This window comes from Oncorhynchus masou, chromosome 29 (genome assembly GCF_036934945.1).
Source record: "Oncorhynchus masou masou isolate Uvic2021 chromosome 29, UVic_Omas_1.1, whole genome shotgun sequence".
NCBI lineage: Eukaryota > Metazoa > Chordata > Actinopteri > Salmoniformes > Salmonidae > Oncorhynchus > Oncorhynchus masou.
In genome coordinates, this window is record NC_088240.1 from 71136395 (window position 1) to 71158803 (window position 22409).

The following is a 22409-nucleotide window of genomic DNA, read 5'->3' on the forward strand; positions in this document are numbered from 1 at the left end:
AAAGTGATGCAGTGCTGGAGCCTGAGCTGTCTAGGGTTGAAACGACTGTAGCAAACACCCAGTAAACATCCATCAGACAGTAGAGAGAGGGGGAGGAGAGAGAGGAAGAGAGAGAGAGAGAGAGAGAGAGAGAAAGAAAGAAAGAGAGACGAAGCTCCTCATCACTGACCTCTCTAGACCCACAAATCTTCTCGCTTAATTGGAGATCGTCCCGAATCGATTTTCATCTCTCTTTATTTGCCGTAGCAGCCACACATAACCAGGGGACATTTATTGTGCTTCTCACTGCTAAAATGTCCCATCTCTGAAACGCTATTAAATTGAATCATTGCAGAAAATGGTTTAGGTAAACATAGTAAACATACCACAGTTTTGGGGTGTCTTTTTTAAAGTCTTTAAAAAAATAAATTGCAGTTCACTTCAGTCTTTTTTGTGTATTATTAGCTAGTCAGAATGCAATACTTTTATTTTTATGGGTAAATGTAACAGTAAATATACAGTTTCATGTTGTCTAATAGATTTTTTGTTTCTTATATGTTTTATCAACATCTATAGCCAATATAAGTTAATTATTGCATTTACACTCAAATGCTTACAGTAGCCTACAAAATAAATCACCCGTCAATTATGAGTCATTTGTTCTTTGCAAAAAGTGTTCTGTTTATTTAATTTTTTCATAGAATTTGTTTAAATCAAAACACACTCATATGCAAGCAGACTGTTTTGATTGCAACTATACTTCAAAATCCTAAATAAACATTCACTAAATAAATACAACTTTTCCCCTGTGCTTCAAAGTGGTGACTTTTTCTGAGCATATTTACATCATAAATAACTTTGGAGAAGCACAATTCAGAAAACTAACATATCCAAACGTATAAATATAAGAGATATGGTAACCACATTTACAATAGAATCCAAGGGAACGTTTGAAATGTGTCACACTGCCTACAAAACAGTATAATAAACATGATATGAAGGTTGTCACAAGCGTTCGTGAAAGGTAATGCAAGCATTAGCATGATCAGATGTGATGATGATTTAGGCTGTCTAAACGAATACGCAACTGGTTGGATTGCATATTGCTGCATGTATCATGACTTTGTGAAAACATCTCGTGAATTGTCATATAACTCATTATTATGGTACTAATAACTAACGTCATGTTGGTACAAGCAAGCGGTGCCACGGCATCATTCTGTAGTATTAGACAGAAGGTGTCCTAACCGCTCTCCTAAACACTACTCGTCAATCAACCACAGCAGACACAACCTCTTCATTTCACCTCTCTTGATTTTTCCTTCATCTCATCAAATGTTCAATAAACAATGAGCATCTCTTTCCCCTTGTTGACAATTTAACACGACATGCTTCGGAGATACACACATGCTCAACCTTATAAGTATGCTAACTCCCACCTCAGCCATGTTAGCATGCTAGCTCTCACGTCAGCCTTGTTAGCATGCTAATTCTCATGTCAGCCGTGTTAGCATGCTAACTCTCACCTCAGCCGAGTTAGCATGCTAACTCTCGAGTCAGCTGAGATAGCATGCTTACTCTCACCTCAGCCTTGTTAGCATGCTAACTCCCACATCAGCTTTGTTAACATGCTAACTCCCACATCAGCTTTGTTAGCATGCTAACTCCCACCTCAGTGTTTACCTTGTAAGCATGCTAAAATCCCCCTCAGCGTTTACCACTACACCTGGCTAATAAGACAATCCACGTCATCATATTGACCCTTAGCCTCTCAGTAATCACACCTCAATAAAGTTGTTCATTAGAGGTTGTATATAATGTTGTTATCCTCACTGAGGTGACAGACCAAAGCACTAATAACTGTTGTTATACACACCAACAAGACATTTAGCCCAAGTAAAGCCTGCTTCCTTACAGTCCAGGTGAACTGCTGTATGTCTCAATGTAAATGTAGGAATATGTACCATCTCTTGCATGTATCCCTTAAATCCCCCCTTTGCTTTCTCTGAAAGTGTGGGTACACTTCCCTTAATCCATAGCTTACCTACTGGGGAGAACATAGATAGAGTGAATTTGCATAATCATTGATGTCTGTGAATTGTTTTCGTGTCATTTTTGCTTCATCTCTATACTGCACACCTTTAATCATAGCTACTGGTAGTAGGGGTGCTGAGGGTGCTGCAGTACCCCCTGAATTATTATCACAAAAGTACTGCACTGGGCCTTTACTAGTCCTGTATTAGCAGACAGATATAGCCGCCTGTAGCACGGACAAAAAATATATCAATTTAACCAGGTCTAGTTGACTTTAACTCTAGAGTTGTGCTGTGATAAGGGGATTCTGACCACCAACACTAAAAAGTGCACTAACGTTGAACCCTTCCCGGTTAACTCAAAACAGATCCACAACCCTATCTTCAACCCTAGGGATGAGGTTCCCACAATGAAACTCCATTTCTGACAGTGCAAATGGAATAACGTAGCTCTGTAAAAACTAAAAGAAACGGAAACACAAGAAGTAAGATAGGAAAAAAGTATTTTTGCTGGCTAAAATGCAGATGAGGCAGTTGAAGCTGGGCTATAGCATGGAGATTCCATGGATCTACAGTTTCTTCTTCATGTGTTTTAGTGAGCACCCGAAATGTCAGCCTATTCCCTATGTAGTGCATTACTTTTGACCAGAGCCCTATGCATGCTTTGGTCAAAAGTAGAGTGCAGGGAAATGGCACCCTATTCCCCTATGTAGGGAATAGGCTGACATTTTAGACTTTAGTGTTATTGGACAAGCAGGCGTTAGCTGCTGTTGGTGATGATGACGGAGGTCCCCTTGTGTCCCGGCCCCTGCTCTGCCTGCATGCGCAGGTGTGAAGTCACGTCGTAGTGGGTGGAGCCAGCGGAGGAACAGAAGTCCCTGAGGCTCTCTGGGTCATACAGGTGCTCCAGAGCGTAGCCCGTCAGGGAGTAGGTAGCAGCTTGCTTGTCCAGATAAGGCCTCCCCATTTGGGTTTGGGGGTGGGAAGGGTAGAGGGCCGGGGCAGGGGTAGGGGTAGGGGAGGAGGATGTGCAGGGGCCTGGACGGCCAAGCTGGTGGTGGAGGGGCTGGGAGAGAGGGGACAGGTCTGACTGTCCTGCCTGCTGGAGGTAGTTTTTGGGCTTGGGGAGGTAGTGGTCAGACCCTGGGCTGCTGAGCCTGGAGAGAGGGGCAGGGCTTGATCCGGGGCTGATCACCTGACCCAGTTGACCCAGGCCACGGCACAACACACTCTGTAGCACCCCCTGGGGGTAGTCGGTGGTGAAGCAGGGGCCGGGGCCCTTCGGGAGGCCGTTGGCAGGCCCTAGAGGAGTGTCAGGTCCTGGGTGGAGCTTGCTGCGGTGCTGCAGACGATTCTCCTCCTCCTTGATCATCTGCTGCGTGGCTCGGATCAGGGTCTCGATCTTGCTCGGCTCCTGGGGGCTGACCCGGAAGTAGTCTGCGTGGTAACGGTCCCCAGAGTCGCTGGCGGAGCCCCCGTCTGGCGAGCTGACCACACTGTCCTGGTCCCATTGGCCACGGTCTGTAGAGGGAGGGACAGGACACTGATCTTAGAGCCAACAGGAAGCTATATCCAGGGCTAAGCAGAGTTAGCAGCATGTTATCTTACGTGTTAAAACTAACCTGTATTTTGCTGCTGACCTCTTCCATGTCACCATTGCAAAGAGGTTATAACCACAAGATATTTTCCTGGTTAAATAAAGGTTAAACAAAGCAGAGGTGGGAGATCTGAAGTGTGAGCAGGTTTTTGTACCAACCCGAATCAAATCTGTGTGTGTTTGAGCCTGCAACAGTGGAGTTCACCCATCTCCAGCCTCCTACAGTAATTACAAGCTAAAGGGCCAGGGATAGGGACTTACTATGCAGACTGTGGATGGATGTGATGTGGGGCACACTGCTCTCATATCCCTCTCCATTCTCCAGGGATGAGTTCTTGACCAGGGGCAGCACAGAGCGGGCAGCTCCCCACCACGCCTCTCTCCCACCCTGGGGAGCACCCAGGAAGTACCTCCCTGCCTCACAGCGGCCCCGCTCGCACGTCTGCTTGTGGCCGTGTGTGTCGAGGTGGGAGTGGCTGTCGCTGGGGGTGTGGTGGTGGTGTTGCTCCTCAGTGATTGGGAGGCTGTAGCAGAGGGGACGTGGCTCGGAGAACTGCCTGTAGGCACAGGAGGTGCCAAGCCCCTCCCCCTGCTCCAGCAGCTGAGGGGAAGCGGAGTCTGTGAGGGGAGATCCTGCCCAAGGGCTATCCTGGTCCGACTCTGAACGCTCAGCCTGGAAACCAGCGTACTGCAGAGACAGAGAGAAAGGGAGAGTGCGCGAGAGAGAGGGAGAGAGCGCGAGAGAGAGGGCGAGAGCACGAGAGAGAGGGAGAGAGACAGGGCGAGAGAGAGGAGAAATATGAGTCATTACCTAGGTAATCAAGAAGTGATACATCAGGTATAAACCACCTCCCATAGATAATGCAGTATCCTGGCTCAAATAGAGAGAGTTACCTCTGTGTAGGATGTGTACAGGATCAGTGCTTTATGTTCCTATAGAGCCTCACCTGGGTGTAGGGGGAGAGTCGAGCCTTGGCCTTGGCTCGGGACACTCTGCTCTTGGGTGCTCTGCGGTTCACAGTGAGGCTGGTGGGAGCACTGCTGAAGGGGACGGAGGGCTTGGTGTCTGTCACCTGGTCCAGAGACAGCTGGAGTCCTTTATACTCAGTATCCCTGCAGAAACATACACATACAGTATGTACTGTAGATCATGTAGATCATAGGTGTCCAACCCTGTTCCTGGAGAGCTACCTTCCTGTAGGTTTTCTCTCCAACCCCAGCTGTAACTAACCTGGTTCAGCTTATCAATCAAGAGTGCTAGATTAGGGTTGGAGTGAAAACCTACAGGATGATAGCTCTCCAGGAACAGGGTTGGAGAGCCCTGATGTAGATACACAGATATATTCCTGATTTAACTGTGTTAGGATTACATAAAGACCATCATTAAACAAGACAAGGCAGCTCCAATGTTACGACTGTTTATCCAAGTGTGGCTTGTCTACCTGGGTATTTTATTTTTTTCAGTCTCAGTGTGCATGTACCCAATAACATCTGTCTGGTAATTAAAGCATGGCATGTGTGTGTGTGTGGTGTGGTGTGGTGTGGTGTGGTGTGGTGTGGTGTGGTGTGGTGTGGTGTGGTGTGGTGTGGTGTGTGTGTGTGTGTGTGTGTGTGTGTGTGTGTGTGTGTGTGTGTGTGTGTGTGTGTGTGTGTGTGTGTGTGTGTGTGTGTGTGTGTGTGTGTCAAAGCTCGTAGAGGGGCACAGACAGCAGACTGACCCCAGAGAGAGGATGCCTGGGCTGTTGGTTCATACTGAGGCAGGGGAGAGACATGGAAAGAGTGAGTGAGTGAGTGAGTGAGTGAGTGAGTGAGTGAGTGAGTGAGTGAGTGAGTGAGTGAGTGAGTGAGTGAGTGAGTGAGTGAGTGAGTGAGCGGGGTAGAGAGGCTTTTGGAAGGACTTGTTTCTCCATCAGGATTGTAACAAGGCCTTTAACAAACATACAACAGAGGGGAGGCTGTCCATTCAAATACACATGCGATTAAGGGCTAAACCAAGCCCACAGGCTAAACTAAGCCCACGGGCTAAACCAAGCCCACGGGCTAAACCAAGCCCACAGGCTAAACCAAGCCCACAGGAACACCATGCCAGGAGACAGTACTTGGAAATGGGAATTGATTTCTCTGTTAAGCAGGGGTGGACTGGCCAGCTGGCATTTCAGGCAAATGTCAGATGGGCTGGTACATAAGCATTATCTGGCTAATAATGTGCCATCAAGGGGGGAAATGGGCAGGTGTATGGGGCCTCAAGAAAATGGGCCAGTGTGTTAGAAATGCCAGGGCCGATTTCAGGTCCCAGTCCTCCCCGTATGGATTCTGTTCACTATGATGAATCAAGTTGGAGAAGATGGATGGAAAAATCTGGACATGGTTTACTCTGGCCAAACACTGATCCATCCTCCACACACACACACATAAACAAACACACACACCCCAAGCATGTACACATGCTCACTCGCACACAGAGACATTTACAGGTACATGCACATGCACATGCACACACACACACACACACACACACACACACACACACACACACACACACACACACACACACACACACACACACACACACACACACACACACACACACACTATCTTTGATTTCTAAATCACACACAATCACAATCAAGAAGTACACGTTCCATACAAACACCATTAAAAACATAAAGAATAGTATTCTCATAGGATCAGGTCAGGTCATGCATTTCAGTCCATGACACACACACCAACTCCTTTATGTGATAAAGTGTTCGTGTCTCTCTGTAAACAGAGAGTATTGCCTAAGAAAGGTCAGGGATCACAGTGACAGGCTCTGGTCAATAGGAAGGGACAGAAGGTGGAAGGGTTATCAGTACGAGCCAATAGGACAAGGCAAAGAGGTTATCAGTACTAGTACACATAGAGACAGTTCAACCAGAGGTGAACTCCAGTGTTCCCTACTAGCTGTGTGTTAATCAGTGTAGACTAGTACACCTCTACCTGCTACTGTGTGAATCACCCACCACTGCCTCTGATAACAACAGTGAGAAAGGGGCTGTGATAGTTCTCTATGAACTGACTAAATCCCATGCCCCTCTCTCAGAAACTTAGGGGAAACAATTAACTCATTATTATCATTATTATTTAGCATCAGACAGGACTGGAACACTCAGTGGATGACATTGTATTGTTATCTCTCTCTCTCTGCTAATGAACTGAGTTACTATGAATTCACTGACTGACTTATGCTATTCTCACAGATACGTTGAGGCAAAAAAAATACGTTTGCACATTGCCTCATTACAGCTTCATGTCTCACACGATAAAACATCTCAACAAGATCACAAGACTGTACAGTATATGTGATTCAATGAAAATAAAACAATTGTTTAAAATAAAACAGATGACATGGGGGGAATCCAAACATTAAACTCCCTACTCTCTCACCAAGCTGCAGCCATAAACACTCCTCATCTTTATGGCCTATCAATTAAAACCTCATAAACACCGTTATGGATTTGGGGAGGGGGGTAGTCTGCGGCTGTGCATGTCGAGTCATTTCCTTCTTCTCTCCTCTGTACGGAGAAGCCTCTTCTGCCTCCTCTGGTTAATGGAGTGTTTTATGGGCCTAATTCATTTACTGAAACACTTGTACATCTGCAGCAATACACGCAGCAGCACACCAGGAAATAGGCTAAATGTCCCATCCTAGAAGGCAGTGGCACCGTTTCCACAGACCTAACCGGAAGGTTACGGATGTTACAGATGTAGGATCTTAATTTGAGCCAGTTTGCAACAGCAGGAAAATAATCCTGCAGAAACAGGAAATGTGAATTATTATGTGGAATATAATTATAAGATTTCTAAGTGGAAATTACAAACTTCAGAAGCCCTTTTAAACCTCAATGGCATGACAAGTTATACATTTCCTGCATTGTAGGAAAGTTCTCCTGCAACAAGGTGATCAAATTAAGATTCTACATCTGTACTGAGCCAATACTAACACACAGAACCAATAGAGCTTGACTCATACTATACATATATATATACATATATATATATATATATATATATATATATATATATATATATATATATATATATATATATGGACTGTTTGCGCATGGCGAGTGAAAAGAGGTTTGAACGCTATGGTGACTTTTCCAGTGGAAAACTGGGTTGAAGCAAATTGTGTTGTTTATCAGTGCTCATGCACGATGGAGGCCCACACTTAGCTCAATACCACTGACTGAGAAAGACAGTCCACCAGATCTGGGTTCAAACTGTATTTGTTTTCTTTCTAACACTTAAGCTTGACTGGATTGAGGTTTGCCAAGGCCAATAGAGACAATGGAATAGTGCCAACAGTGAAACCACTTCTATCTGACACCTCAGGCCAGGTTGACTCAACCAAACAAATTAAAACTACAAGGAAGAAAAAAAATACTTTGTGAACCCATGAGACAGTTGACACAGTCTGCAGACAGACAGATGGACATGTTGTTCATTCCACAGACACCTTGCCAACTGACTTTCCCTTCCTGGGTGAGGGTTCCAAAGCTAACAGCCAAGTCCATAGACATTAATAAGATTTTGTAAACTTGATAACTCAATGACCTCTACACACAGACACCCACGCTACTCAGTACAATAACTATACTACACACAGACACCCACACCACTCAACACAATAACTATACTACACACAGACACCCACACTACTCAACACAATAACTATACTACACACAGACACCCACACTACTCAACACAATAACTATACTACACACAGACACCCACACTACTCAACACAATAACTAATCTAGACACAGACACCCACACTACTCAACACAATAACTATACTACACACAGACACCCACACTACTCAACACGATAACTAATCTAGACACAGACACCCACACTACTCAACACAATAACTACATTACATTTACATTTAAGTCATTTAGCAGACGCTCTTATCCAGAGCAACTTACAAATTGGTGATCTTCACCTATTCTACACACAGACATCCACACTACTACACAATAACTATTCTACACACAGACATCCACACTACTCAACACAATAACTAATCTAGACACAGACACCCACCCTACTCAACACAATAACTAATCTAGACACAGACACCCACCCTACTCAACACAATAACTATTCTACACACAGACATCCACACTACTACACAATAACTATTCTACACACAGACATCCACACTACTACACAATAACTATTCTACACACAGACATCCACACTACTACACAATAACTATTCTACACACAGACATCCACACTACTACACAATAACTATTCTACACACAGACATCCACACTACTACACAATAACTATTCTACACACAGACATCCACACTACTACACTATAACTATTCTACACACAGAGATCCACACTACTACACAATAACTATTCTACACACAGACATCCACACTACTCAACACAATAACTATTCTACACACAGACATCCACACTACTACACAATAACTATTCTACACACAGACATCCACACTACTACACAATAACTATTCTACACACAGACATCCACACTACTACACAATAACTATTCTACACACAGACAACCACACTACTACACAATAACTATTCTACACACAGACATCCACACTACTACACAATAACTATTCTACACACAGACATCCACACTACTCAACACAATAACTATCCTACACACAGACATCCACACTACTACACAATAACTATTCTACACACAGACATCCACACTACTCAACACAATAACTATAATACACACAGACATCCACACTACTCAACACAATAACTATTCTCCAGAAGAAGAAAGTGACAACTTTCAGTTTTTCAAGAAAATATGATTCTAATTGAAAACAGTGATAGAACGCTGCATCCTTCCTGTCAGCTACTGTAAACTCTCACCCTATTAGACAGAAAAATCTAACAGAACACTTCATTCTGACATCTACAGATCAACAAAAAACACAGTCGACAGGCTTTGATGAGACGAAAATACACAATTTCGTTCCACTATAAATGAGCTTAACACATAAAAAGTCCTTTTTACAATCCTGTCAAAACTTAGCTTCAACAAACACCTCATCCACTGCACTTAAGTCATTTAAGCAAATGAACAAAAAAACGTGTCATGTTTCTTATTAACCTCAAAATAAATATATTTCTTATTAACCTCTCGTTAATTGCTTTGCAGTGAAGGCTTGTGTAAACCTCGATAATACTCATTATCTTATCAGAGAGGGAAACGACAGCTAAGCTGAGCTACAAAGAAGTCTGTGTGTGCGTGTGGTGCTGTGTAAAAATCTGAACAGGCTCAAGCCTGGCCTGACCCTCCCAGAGCCAGGTATCACATCAGACCAAACAAATCAAGGACAGATGTGACTGCTGATGTCTCTCTGCGGTGCCATGCCTCCCGATAGAAGATATAACCATCCACTGAAGAAACACCAGACACCCTAGACCTACAGGACCATTCTTTCCACTGACAGTACAATAGACTTATTGGTGATGTACAGACAATCCAAAAGGGGTAGGCAATACACACTGTGGGACTAGCACACATATTATGACCCACTGATGTGGTGTTGGGCCTGTATGTCATCCACCAAGGATCACATAAGAAATAACTGTTGTACAATGGCTTTCATGTGTTGTCCTCTGGGGTTTTGCTGGGGTACCTACGTGAGGACGTAGTTGACACTGACGATACAGTGGGGTCTGGAGGAACGGCTGTTGTGTACGATGGTGGCATAGCTCTGGACCCAAACCCAGCCACCCTGCTTAGCCAGGAACCTATAGTACTTAGTGGTCACTTGACCTTTCACCAGCACTGGGGAGACAGACAGACAGACAGACAGACAGACAGACAGACAGACAGACAGACAGACAGACAGGCAGGCAGGCAGGCAGGCAGGCAGGCAGGCAGGCAGACAGACAGACAGACAGGCAGGCAGGCAGGCAGGCAGGCAGGCAGGCAGACAGACAGACAGACAGACAGACAGACAGGCAAGCAGGCAGACAGACAGGCAGGCAGACAGACAGGCAAGCAGACAGACAGACAGACAGACAGACAGACAGACAGACAGGCAGGCAGACAGACAGACAGGCAGACAGACAGACAGACAGACAGACAGACAGACAGACAGACAGACAGACAGACAGACAGACAGACAGAGACACAGAGACACAGAGACACAGAGACACAGAGACACAGGGACAAGGAGAGGGAGATACAGAGACAAAGAGAGGGAGACACAGGGACAAAGAGAGGGAGACACATAGACAAAGAGAGGGAGAAAGACAGAGACAAAGAGAGGGAGACACAGAGACAAAGAGAGGGAGACAGAGACAAAGAGAGGGAGACAGAGGCAAAGAGAGGGGGAGAGACAGAGACAAAGAGAAGGAGACAGATACAAAGAGAGGGGTAGAGAGAGACAGAGACACAGAGACAAAGAGAGGGAGACACAGAGACAAAGAGATTGGAGAGAGAGAGAGACAGACACAGAGACAAAGAGAGAGAGACAAATAGAGGGAGACACAAAGACAACGAGATGGGGAGAGAGAGAGTTAGAGGGAAACTGAAATTCTTGTTTATATCATTGTTCAAAATAATGAATCATTAATTAGTGGTCATGTATAACATAAGGTATGATTGTAGTGCTACATGGATGTTGTTCAAAGTAGAACAGGTTATTATAATTACGCTGTCATATACACAAAACATATTAGAACTGATAAAACATCATTAAAAATATAGATATTTTATTTGTCAGATAATAATTTAGACTCTGGCGACGTGAAACCATAATATCAATCAGATAGTTCATAAAGCAATACAGGCACTTTGTTTCAGGTGATGTAAGCTATTATTAAAGTACAATTACAGTGCATCCAGAATGTATTCAGACCCCTCGACGTTTTTTACATTTTGTTACGTTACATCCTTATACTAAAATGGATTAAATTAAATAAAAATCACAATACCCAAAAATGACAACGTGAAAACAGGTTTTTAGATATTTTTGGGGGCGAATATATTCAAAATAAGAAAGAGAAATACCTTATTTAAATAAGAATTCAGACCCTTTGCTATGAGACTGTCACGTGTGCTCCCTCTCTGGCATCTAGGTCACCAGGCTGCTCGTTATACAACTTGATTGGAGTCCACTTGTGGTAAATTCAACTGATTGGACATGATTTGGAAAGGCACACACCTGTCTATATAAAGTCCCACAGTAGCAGCATTGAAGGTCCCCAAGAACAGAGTGGCCTCCATCATTCTTAAATGGAAGAAGTTTGGAACCACCAAGACTCTTTCTGAGCTGGCCGACCAGGAAAAACTGAGCAATCGGGGGAAAAGGGCCTTGGTCAGGGAGGTGACCAAGAACCCGATGGTCACTCTGACAGAGCTCCAGAGTTTCTCTGTGGAGATGGGAGATCCTTCCAGAAGGACAACCATCTCTGCAGCACTCCACCAACCAAGCCTTTATGGTAGAGTGACCCGACAGAAGCCACTACTCAGTCAAAGGCACATGACAGCCCACTTAGAGTTTGGCAAAAGACACCAAAAGACTCTCAGACTATGAGAAATAAGATTCTCTGGTCTGATGAAACCAAGATTGAACTCTTTGGCCTGAATGCCAAGTGTCATGTCTGGAGGAAACCTGGCACCATACCTAAGGTGAAACATGGTGGTGAAAGCATCATGCTGTGGGGATGTTTTTCAGCAGCAGGGACAGGGAGACTAGTCAGAATTGAGGGAAAGATGAATGGAGCAAAGTACAGAGAGATCCTTGATGAAAACCTGCTCCAGATCACTCAGGACTTCAGACTGGGGTGAAGGTTCACCTTCCAACAGGACAACGACCCTAAGCACACAGCCAAGACAACGCAGGAGTGGCTTCGGGACATGTCTCTGAATGTCCTTGAGTAACCCAGCCAGAACCCGGACTTGAACCCGATCGAACATCTCTGGAGAGGCCTGAAAATATCTGTGCAGCAACGCTCCTCATCCAACCTGACAGAGCTTGAGAGGAACTGCAGAGAAGAAAGGGAGAAACTCCACAAATAAAGGTGTGCCAAGCTGGTAACGTCATACCCCAGAAGACTTGAGGCTGTAATCGCTGCCAAAAGTGCTGCAACAAAGTACTGAGTAAAGCATCTGAATACTTACATAAATATGATATCAGTTTTTTATTTTTAATACATTTGCAAATGTCTAAAAACCTTGTTTTGCTTTGTCATTATGGGGTATTGTGTGTAGTTTGATGAGGGGGAAAAAATGTGGAAAAAGTCAGGGGTGTGAATACTCTCCGAATGCACTGTAAGTACATTATATATGTGTATAACATTCAGCACAGACAGTGGTGTTAGTTTTGTCTATTGTATTACTATTGCCACTACACTGTTAATATATCACAGATAGAAAATACTAGTTCTGAGGACTGGGAGATGGTAACTGTAGGAGAGCAAAACAAACCTAACTCACACAAGTGGTGTGCACATCTCAGGTGGAAGGAGTCACAGCTATGGACATGGTGATAAAGCGTCTTCTCTATAAGATCCTGGGGCTCATAGCCTGTCAGCTCAGCTACCCTGGGACACAGACAATATTAAATACACTCAGAATTACTGATACATGTGCATACAGAATGTACCCAATTTCCCGCATCTTCCTCATTATTTCAGATGTGTACGACTACTCATGCATCTATGTAGTGTTTATGAAGACGCTATGAATGCTCTACAATGCCGTTAGAAGTTGTTTCAAGTGGAGCCTTAAGTATTTGGGACCACTAAGCTTCTCCAGTGTGTGAGTGGCATTAAATACTCTATTTACCTGGAGTCAAGGAAGATGAGCTTCATATCCAGGCTGGCTCTGAACATGAACATGTTGCTGTGTAGTTTGATTTCAGTGACAGCGCTCGGGGGTAGAGAGTGGCCCACCGCCACCAAGCCCACGTTCTGATAGCAGCCATCAAATGGAGACATGTCCAGACTGTACTGACGGATCTTTAGGTACCCGCTGCAGTGGATCACCTGACAGAATTGTACACACAAATATGCATGTAGGCCTACAATACATAAGAATACACATATGGAAATATGTATTCAACCAGTTTAGAGCTATTGCAAGAGATTTGTGTTATTATGGACTGCATGGCAATGGAGAGTTTCTAGCAGGGCTAATACTACAGTTTGATGGATTTTTCAAAAACCAACTGCAGTTTGCCAGAAAAGTTGAAAATATAGGCTTAATTTATAAAGATGATGTGCAAACTATCAAGAATTCGGTCACACAAGCAGTACAAACTGGAATGACTGACTATAAAATCTAACAACTTCGACATAGAGAAAGATGGCACCAACAGGCTTACCTTGTATCCACCACATGTCAGACCAGCATTTCTTTTCGCGAGGACGCATTTCATTCTCAAAAAGAATGAACGTTCCATTTCATATTCTTCAAAGACAGAGAGAAAACGCAAACAAAGACGACCATATAATGTAAATACCATGACACATGATTCAGTGCTCATTCAGTCACCATAGCGCACACAGGCTACCATACCTTGGACAAAGTGCGAGTGGCAGGGTTGGTGAGCTGTCAGCACGGCTGTCATTTCGTCGTGGTCAGCGGGGTGGATGTACTCGTAAATACTATTTCCCGTCAGCTCTACCTGTTAAAATACACGTTTAGTCATTGTTTTCAAGGAACGTAAAACATAGGACTATAGGCTATGTCTACCGTAGCACAAAGCACAATGATCGATTTAAATCGAATGCAAAATAAAGCAATCAGTAGCAGCGTACCTGTGATAAGCCCAAATGGACCGATGCTGTTTCAGATATGTACATTATTTTCCCGTCCGGAGCAACCACAAAAATGAACCCGTCCAACGTCTGAAAAATAAATGTAATGTACCTATTAATTAGGTCCAAAGTGGACAAATGTGCGTATACTTTTGCCTAGCTAGGCCTACATATTAATGCTACTATACAGGATATTAGATCATTTAATGTATCATATTAATAATCAATCAATCTGTTGTCAATGCAAAATAAGGAAAATATCGGATACACGTCTATGACAGCATCGTAGCATAGTGTTTTTTAATTGGTTGACTGTATAAAAAAAGGTTGTTGCCAATTAGCATAATAATAATAACACAATTTACTTCATGTATCCAAATTATTTATATTGAAATTATTAATTATCTCGAACTTATCAATAGAAAAACACTAATAACGTCTGCATACTTAATATCATTATGATCATTATTATAGTCTAGCACTTCGACTATACTAGGCCATGGTGCTCTTGCTGTGTTGCATTTAGTGTTGTTACGATCATGTAGGAACGAACCCTTGTAACTAGAGACGCTTGGAGGAGAGAAGAGAGGCGCAGCGCGTGACTATGAATGCGTTGAAGATATTTCAAGATTTATATCCACAAGAATGAGAGCAGCAGGAGGCGTTGTGAGGAAGAAAATCACTCTCCTTTTAAAACATGGATAACGGGCGACAACTGCTGCTGTCACGTGAGATAATGATAATAATAATAATGATAGTAATAATAATACAATAAAAAATAAATCATGCATACAGAATTTACAATAATAAAAACAAGTTTTCCATTCGACATTTAAAAAAAAACATTTCTATTATATTCCAAAGATAAAAATGGCGTTCATAATTCAAATAAGTCTGCACCTGTAGTATATGTGATCCCACCTGTAACAGATGTGATCCCAGCTCTCGCCCAACATTATCCAGAGATCTGGTCCGACTCACGTGGCCCCAGGACTCTCCCAGCCCTGCAACACACATGGGAAAATAAGTGAATATCAGTGAGTATTTTAGAATGAATGTACATAAGTTATAATTAAAGCGACATAATAATACTCATCATCATAATAACCAAACATGACAATAATAATCCTACATAGGCCCAATATCCTTATAGAGAGGATGCCTTTGAGATGCAGATATTTTCGACGTAATTGTGTAAATGTAATAATATGGCAATCAGCGTTAAAATCAATGACAATATCATAATAATATTCACACTTGAAATAAATATAATGTTAGGGTCTATATTTAAAAACCTAATATTATTCGTTCAATTGAACACACCTGAATTCACAGCGAACGAAAATATTTTCGCAATGAATGGACTGTAAACAGGTTGGCAAGACATTGGACATGCAAATCTCCTCCACCGCACACCCGAAGGAACCAATTAAACTCGATAAAGCAAATAAGAGTTGGTGTCCCCGGTAAACCACCGCGCAATCCCGATTGAAATGCAAATTCCATACGAAAACAAACACGCGCCAGTGCAAAGATCACAACAATGACAGAAACATTTCGCATTTTAATATGAACCAAAAATGCACTTCACGTTTCCACAACGGAAACAAACAAATAACTCCTTAACCACAACTCAAATATGCAGCCTCTTCACTACAGGAGCTGGACCATTCAGCGTCATATGGAAAATCATAGATTATTCCATAGACAATGATTACATCTAAATCTCTTAACTTTTAGCATTTCATATCATTCTAATGAATGACCATCACCGATAGACCTACTGGTGATAACGTGTGTCAATCCGTCACGTTTTAAGGTAATTGCAATCAAGCAAGGCCATAGGTGGGTTTCCACTAGGTACCAAAGCCACAAAGTCGAAATTGTCTACATTGTAAAAATGTATGACATTTTTTTTTTTTTTTTGTCTTAATTTAAGGTTAGGGTTAGGCATAAGGTTAGCAGTGTGGCGCGCGATTAGGGTTAGATTTAAAATCAATTGAAAATAAATTGCACAAATAGGCTGTGGTAACTAGTCCCACCCCATAGCTGGGACTGTCTGTTCCTCTCCACGCCGTGGTAATCTGTGTGGAAGCTCGAGCTGGGGCCTTTAGGTTCTCGCACTTGACCTACCGCAGGGAATTAGGCTCTCTTCGACATCAACGCGCGCTTATGATAATCACTAAATTGGGCAATACATTCAGAAATAGGATCTAAAGATACTCCTGCGACATGAAGTGGTCCAAGCTGAACAAAAGTAGGCCTACATTTCAAACAAAAGAGGCGTTAGTGACGACTCAAAGATTAGTCTGGAGAGCCCTGTCCTGAAAGAGTGTTCTATTGCTCGCATGCAGGGTTAGAAAATTGTATTCGTCTCCTATAAAATTGCAATTGGAAAAGCTCCCAGTTTCTCTGAGCTCAATTTGTTATTTTGCTCACGTGCGGGTCCACAACAGATTTAGATCATTATTTACATGGGCCTCCGCTCTTAGAAGAAGCATAATACGTTTTGTAGGCCTACACACAAATATATCGTATTCCATTAATTGTGCAGGTTTCAATGACGTGTAAGAATATAAAAAGCTTAAAAATCATTCCAAGAAATGGGATAGGCCTAATAATGTCCTATATTGAAATTATGATTCTAATATTGCATATTTGCGTCAGCAACGCCTGACAAGCCAAGACAGATTGTTTGCTGTTATGGTTATCTATTGTCAAAACATTTTGTTGAACCAAATAAAATGTGAGGTGGCCCAAATACGCATTGTATGTCTGTTTGTGCTTTCGATTAATCTAACAGCGGCGGAAGACTTCAGCAAAACAAACGCATCAACACGTCTCTCCCGCTCTCTCTCTGATGTGACTTGTAATTCAACACCGTGGGACAACATAGGGTGGAGCAAAGGTTATTGGCCGTTCGCTGTCAATAACGGCCATAAAATACTCTCACCTCTATACATTGTCATATAATATTTTACTGGCGAATACACAGAACATTTTCTTTGCAATAAACGCGGTCACTTTCCGGGCCTAATTCGACATTGTGTTATGTGCTTCAAGGCGATTTGCTTTGCAGCAGTGTGTGTGTTTGGACAGCCCTTTAAAACAGCAGAGGCTATTTAATGAGGAAAGCACATGGCTCCCAAAACGGATCGTAAAACGCATCAGTGACAGGACCCTCCTAAACTGAGTATACAGAAGATTCCCCCATACAGCCACTATCCCTTCCTCCCTGTGAGACTGTAGCTTAAATGATTCATCAGTTTATTTTACCATATGCTTGTGTTGGGAAACGACCGCATGCTTTGTTTCCTTATCAAGTGTGGAAACGGTGAGCTGTAGCCTAATAAAATCCTGGAACGATGATAAAAAACGAATTAAGCATAGTCCTGTCATAATTTCCTCATCATTCCATTCACACAGACAAACGGTGACTGAAATGAGCTTCTGGTGAGAATGGGTGTACATAGGCTACTAACGCTAGATAGACTATTTCTGGTTTACATTTTTTTTCTACACTCGTCTTTTATTAATATTAAATAGTAGGCGGGCCTATCTATGAGAAGCTTCAATTGATAGCCTATGATAGCCTATAGCCTACACTGTAACGCAAAACTCACATTTGAGGTATTATCAACAGTAAAAAAAAAAATAAACGTATATTTGGAGCGCCAAAAACCTTTTCACCACTAGTGGGTGAATGGTAGGCTTATTGTTGTTTCTGGCTCATTAACATATTTTGAGGCGTGCCTTGTAAGAGGCTATATTTGTTGCACCTTTGAATGCTGTACCAATTTAACTTCTATGGTTATCATGGCTCATAAATTTAAAATGTATAGGGGACAGATTGGAGTGGCCTGATTTTGGTGATTTTCACTAGATGTAATCGAAAGCAGGGTCCTTTGGAGAAAGGATTGTTGACATATATTTTACATTTGTATGATTGTGAAATAATTAATTGTAGTTGGAATATATGACATTTTCGCCTTACCCAGGCCTCCTTTAAGACGCCATAATGTTTCATCTGTAGGTGCTACAAATAAAAGATTGGTGTCACATGAATATTTACCGCTTGCTCGGTGATATCAGCTATAATTTTCTTCTAAAAATGTATGACATAAATATATAATATTGAAAAATATAAAACATGAACATTGAAAATATAGGCAACCATTTTGGATTTGGCTAATTTCTCTATATATTGCTGAACATAATATACTCTACAGGCTATCAAAGTTCCAGAGTGGGATCTCTGCTACTTTTAGAGTAATGATACAATTTGTAAGTATTATCAATGAGTGAATGTGAAAATGGATTCAAAATTTTCGCCTTCTGCTGGTGATTTGCTGGATGAGCAATGATGCAAGTTAAAGGAGGGTTGTGATTGGTTACATTGCCTACTTTGTCAATTTCTCTGTATAAAATGGTCCATAAATTTAAAACTAGCAGAGCTCCCATTCTGAAACTTTGATATGCCTGTAGAGTAGGTAGACCTATATTATGTTAAACCATAGGCCTATATTGAAAAAAAATAGCCAAATCCAATTTTTCAATTGTTATAAATTAATGTAAGAAAATTGTTATTGAAATCAAAATACTCCTAATATCACAGAGCAAGCAGTAAAGCTTCATGTGAAACCAATTTTTGTTTTGCAGCATCTACAGATGAAACATTATAGAGTATTAAAGGGTAAGACAACAATGTCACAAATATTCGAAAATTCAAGTCTTTATTTCGCAATTATCCTTTAAGATACAAATGTCAAATATATGTCAACAATAATTCCTACAAAGGACCCTTCTATGGATTCAATTTCGTGAAAATCCCCCAAATCATGGTATTTTTTGTTTTTAGTACAGGAGGAATCCCCCAATACAAAGTAGGTTTATAGTGTAAATCAGATATGTGGACCTTGGACAACTCAGTAAAACACTGATGAAGATCCAATTAACAATAGACAAGATATGACACTTGTCACAACAACGTCAAAACAACCAATCGCGTGTGCTTTTAGAATTAGTCAATTTGACTTTAGATGACATATGTTTAGTAGGCCTATTACCTGCAGTGTTCCACTTCTTATACTGACTGCTTTAACATTATTGATAGGCTAATATCTACGGGTACGCCATAGACGCCCGTGCATGCGATGAATCGTTGATCACCTGCAACGTCATACATAGGTTAGGCCTATAGGCCTAAAAACAACATTCGACACATAGGGGGAATCGATCTTAAGCAAAATCCACAATCCATATACTCTCGTGCGTTTTTGTTGTGTGTGTGTCTTAACAGCCTAAGCTTGAGAAGTCATTCTTGAGAAGTCGCTTCTCTTCTTTGCCTCAGTGTCACAAGGCCCCCCCATATGTTCGTAAAGATCAGACCGCTAGTCGCCCGGGCGACGCTAATTGGCGCGGCTCTGTAGCGATCACGCAGAACAGGGGCCCGTTGAGACCGCGGGGAGAAGGTGGCAAATGACGGCTAATCGTCTTCCAGGGGCATCATGGTCGCCTGACTCTGAAAGGGGACTACACGTGTATGAATGTAAAAAGACACGCACAGTGTATTCTTCACAGACAAAGAGATGTGTACAACGGTCCATTTATGCGCGCACACTACTTATTTCACAGGACATTGTGTGCATAAAGTTGCCATCTTTAGGCTACTTAGGCATACCTCAAGTTTGTTTTGGAAAAACATTAGGGTAGATCGGATTGAATAAATTCCAATTAAAAACATTTCTTAGTCCTAGTTAATAATATTGACACAATTTCATGGCCATAATTCGAAAGTACTACAAAAGTTACCTTAAGTCGTATGGCATTTTGACCATCTCTCCGATTGCCTATATTTGACTATATATAACCAACTAATATATACAACTATTCCATATATCAGTATGGGAAATAACAGGTAAATAACAGTATTCCCTTCACGTGCAACAGTGGCGAGATTATTGAATGGAATTTAATTGGGCCTAACGAGTTATGTTGTGCAACATATAGCTTAATTTAGATTCATGTAGGCCTACACCTCTCCCATACGTAAACACAGTAATTACTGTAGTCTTATTGATTCCCAAATGATTCGTGTAAATGAGGAGAAGTGGCAGCACAGGCGTTTTGCAGAATGAGAGCGGAATTAAAACGTTAATAACATGACATGATTCATCATTATAAGACATCATTACAATATAACACATGTATATCAGTGTATAGATAAGGCAAAGTCATTTGATAATATGTGGCAACATTTGGAATGATTATTTTAATTATTATCCTTGCATAAGAAGATGAATATCTAGCATCAAAACAAAAAGCATATTTGTGACACAAATAGAATATTAAACACACCAATAACACTTATGATAACATCAATATAAACGTTGGTTGTTATAATAGCCTAATAATAATCATCATACATTTAATATAATAATATAATAACCTTACCTTCAGGAAAAACAATTCTCATTTTCAAGTAACTTGTTGTGAGTCGAATAATTGAAGCTTTATCAAGCTGAGACGTGATGGCAGAAGGTAAAGGCAACAGCTTGGCCAGCTCATAGAATTCACTATTTTCCTTTTCCCGTCGAGTCCGGGCAGCATTTTTCGATTTTTCTTTCATTTTCGAATAATTCTATTTTCCACGACCTGGGCGTGATTTCACCAAACAATAAAAGTCAGTCAATATACAGATCTCAATTCTAGATCATTTTACTGCTTTGACAACCATGCATTCTGTTTAATGCGCTGGCTCTTCAAAAGCACGAACTGTATTTCTCTGGCGCGGATACCTTGTGTGGTGGGTCAAGTTAACACCGTAGCTGCTCAGTTCTCCTTCCTGACTAAATCCAGAAATAAAATATGAACATTCCCATGTTAATTCCAGGATAGATAAAGCTGGCGAAGAAGGATCTGAGTGTCCTGTTTATTATGAGGAGTAATCGCCCATAGCGTCAGATTCACTGTACATGACGTCCGCTTGGGCCCAACATCTCTTTGAGGAGTTCAGGTCCTTCACACCGTTTCCGAAGACATCATGTCCCTCTGAAAAAAATCATAATAATATGCGCGAATACATTAACACTATTCAACTAATACTGTTCAAGTAGGCATAGGCCTACTGATGTAAAATTGTAATTTGCACACGTTCAATTGCACCAGATAGGCCTATGTAAAATGTGAACATCACACTTGTGTTGACCATTGATTGCAATGCGCATTACACACCAATTAGGTTGGTTTACTAAACTTGAGTAATTAGCCTCGAGACAGTGCCAATATGCACAATCTCATTTTAGTGATCATTAATGACTGTATATTCGTTTCAAGGCAGTGTCAGATACAGTATTGGAAACATGCTAGATTATCAACCTACCTCGGAGCGTCGATACAACCAAACCCAACTTTTTTTTTCCAGAAGTCTGCAGCAATGTTACCTCTTCTCACTTCTGTTCTCATGTCCTAGTTTCCCCAAAAATCCTCAGTAGAACTTCAACTACGACAGCAGAGGCACACTAGACTTCCATCATCTCTACTTTAGGGTTGCGAGTGTATCAAAGGTAGTTTTTCAAACCCTCCTCTGTTTTTAACACGATCTCCCTATTTCTCCTGTAGAATCTGAGAACGGCCCACCCCCGCGTTTCTACCAGCCAGCCTGTCCCTCATTGGGCAGTAAGTAGTCTGTTCCATTTCCCTATTGGGCATTATTATTATAAACGTGTCAGTGCTCGATGTGAATCCGGGATTTGCTCGTATAGATCCTCACCTCTAGCCTTGTTGAAATCATCCTGGGACATTGTAGAGAGTCACACGGCTAATGTTATTCGTTTATTATATAGACTTATACGTTGATATATATATATTTTTATAGCGAAACATTGTTTTACATATTTTTTTATTGCTGTGTGAACCAAGTTTAGCATATAGGGCTAGTCGTTTGTCATCGTCTGATTCTCCAGATTAAAAATAAAGCAT

General features: G+C 41.8%; 1 protein-coding gene across 1 annotated transcript; it reads right to left on the reverse strand.

Moving 5' to 3' along the window:
* Window positions 1-2772: 2772 nt before the first annotated feature.
* On the reverse strand, window positions 2773-21057 carry LOC135521296 (single-minded homolog 1-A-like). Its single transcript, XM_064947215.1, has 11 exons — window positions 20883-21057; window positions 15351-15433; window positions 14430-14519; window positions 14188-14296; window positions 13994-14079; window positions 13456-13655; window positions 13105-13211; window positions 10299-10446; window positions 4557-4722; window positions 3871-4297; window positions 2773-3533 (listed from the first exon to the last, which is right to left on the reverse strand). Exons 1-11 carry the CDS (start codon window positions 21055-21057, stop codon window positions 2773-2775), a joined length of 2352 nt encoding a protein of 783 aa, XP_064803287.1.
* Window positions 21058-22409: the final 1352 nt, after the last annotated feature.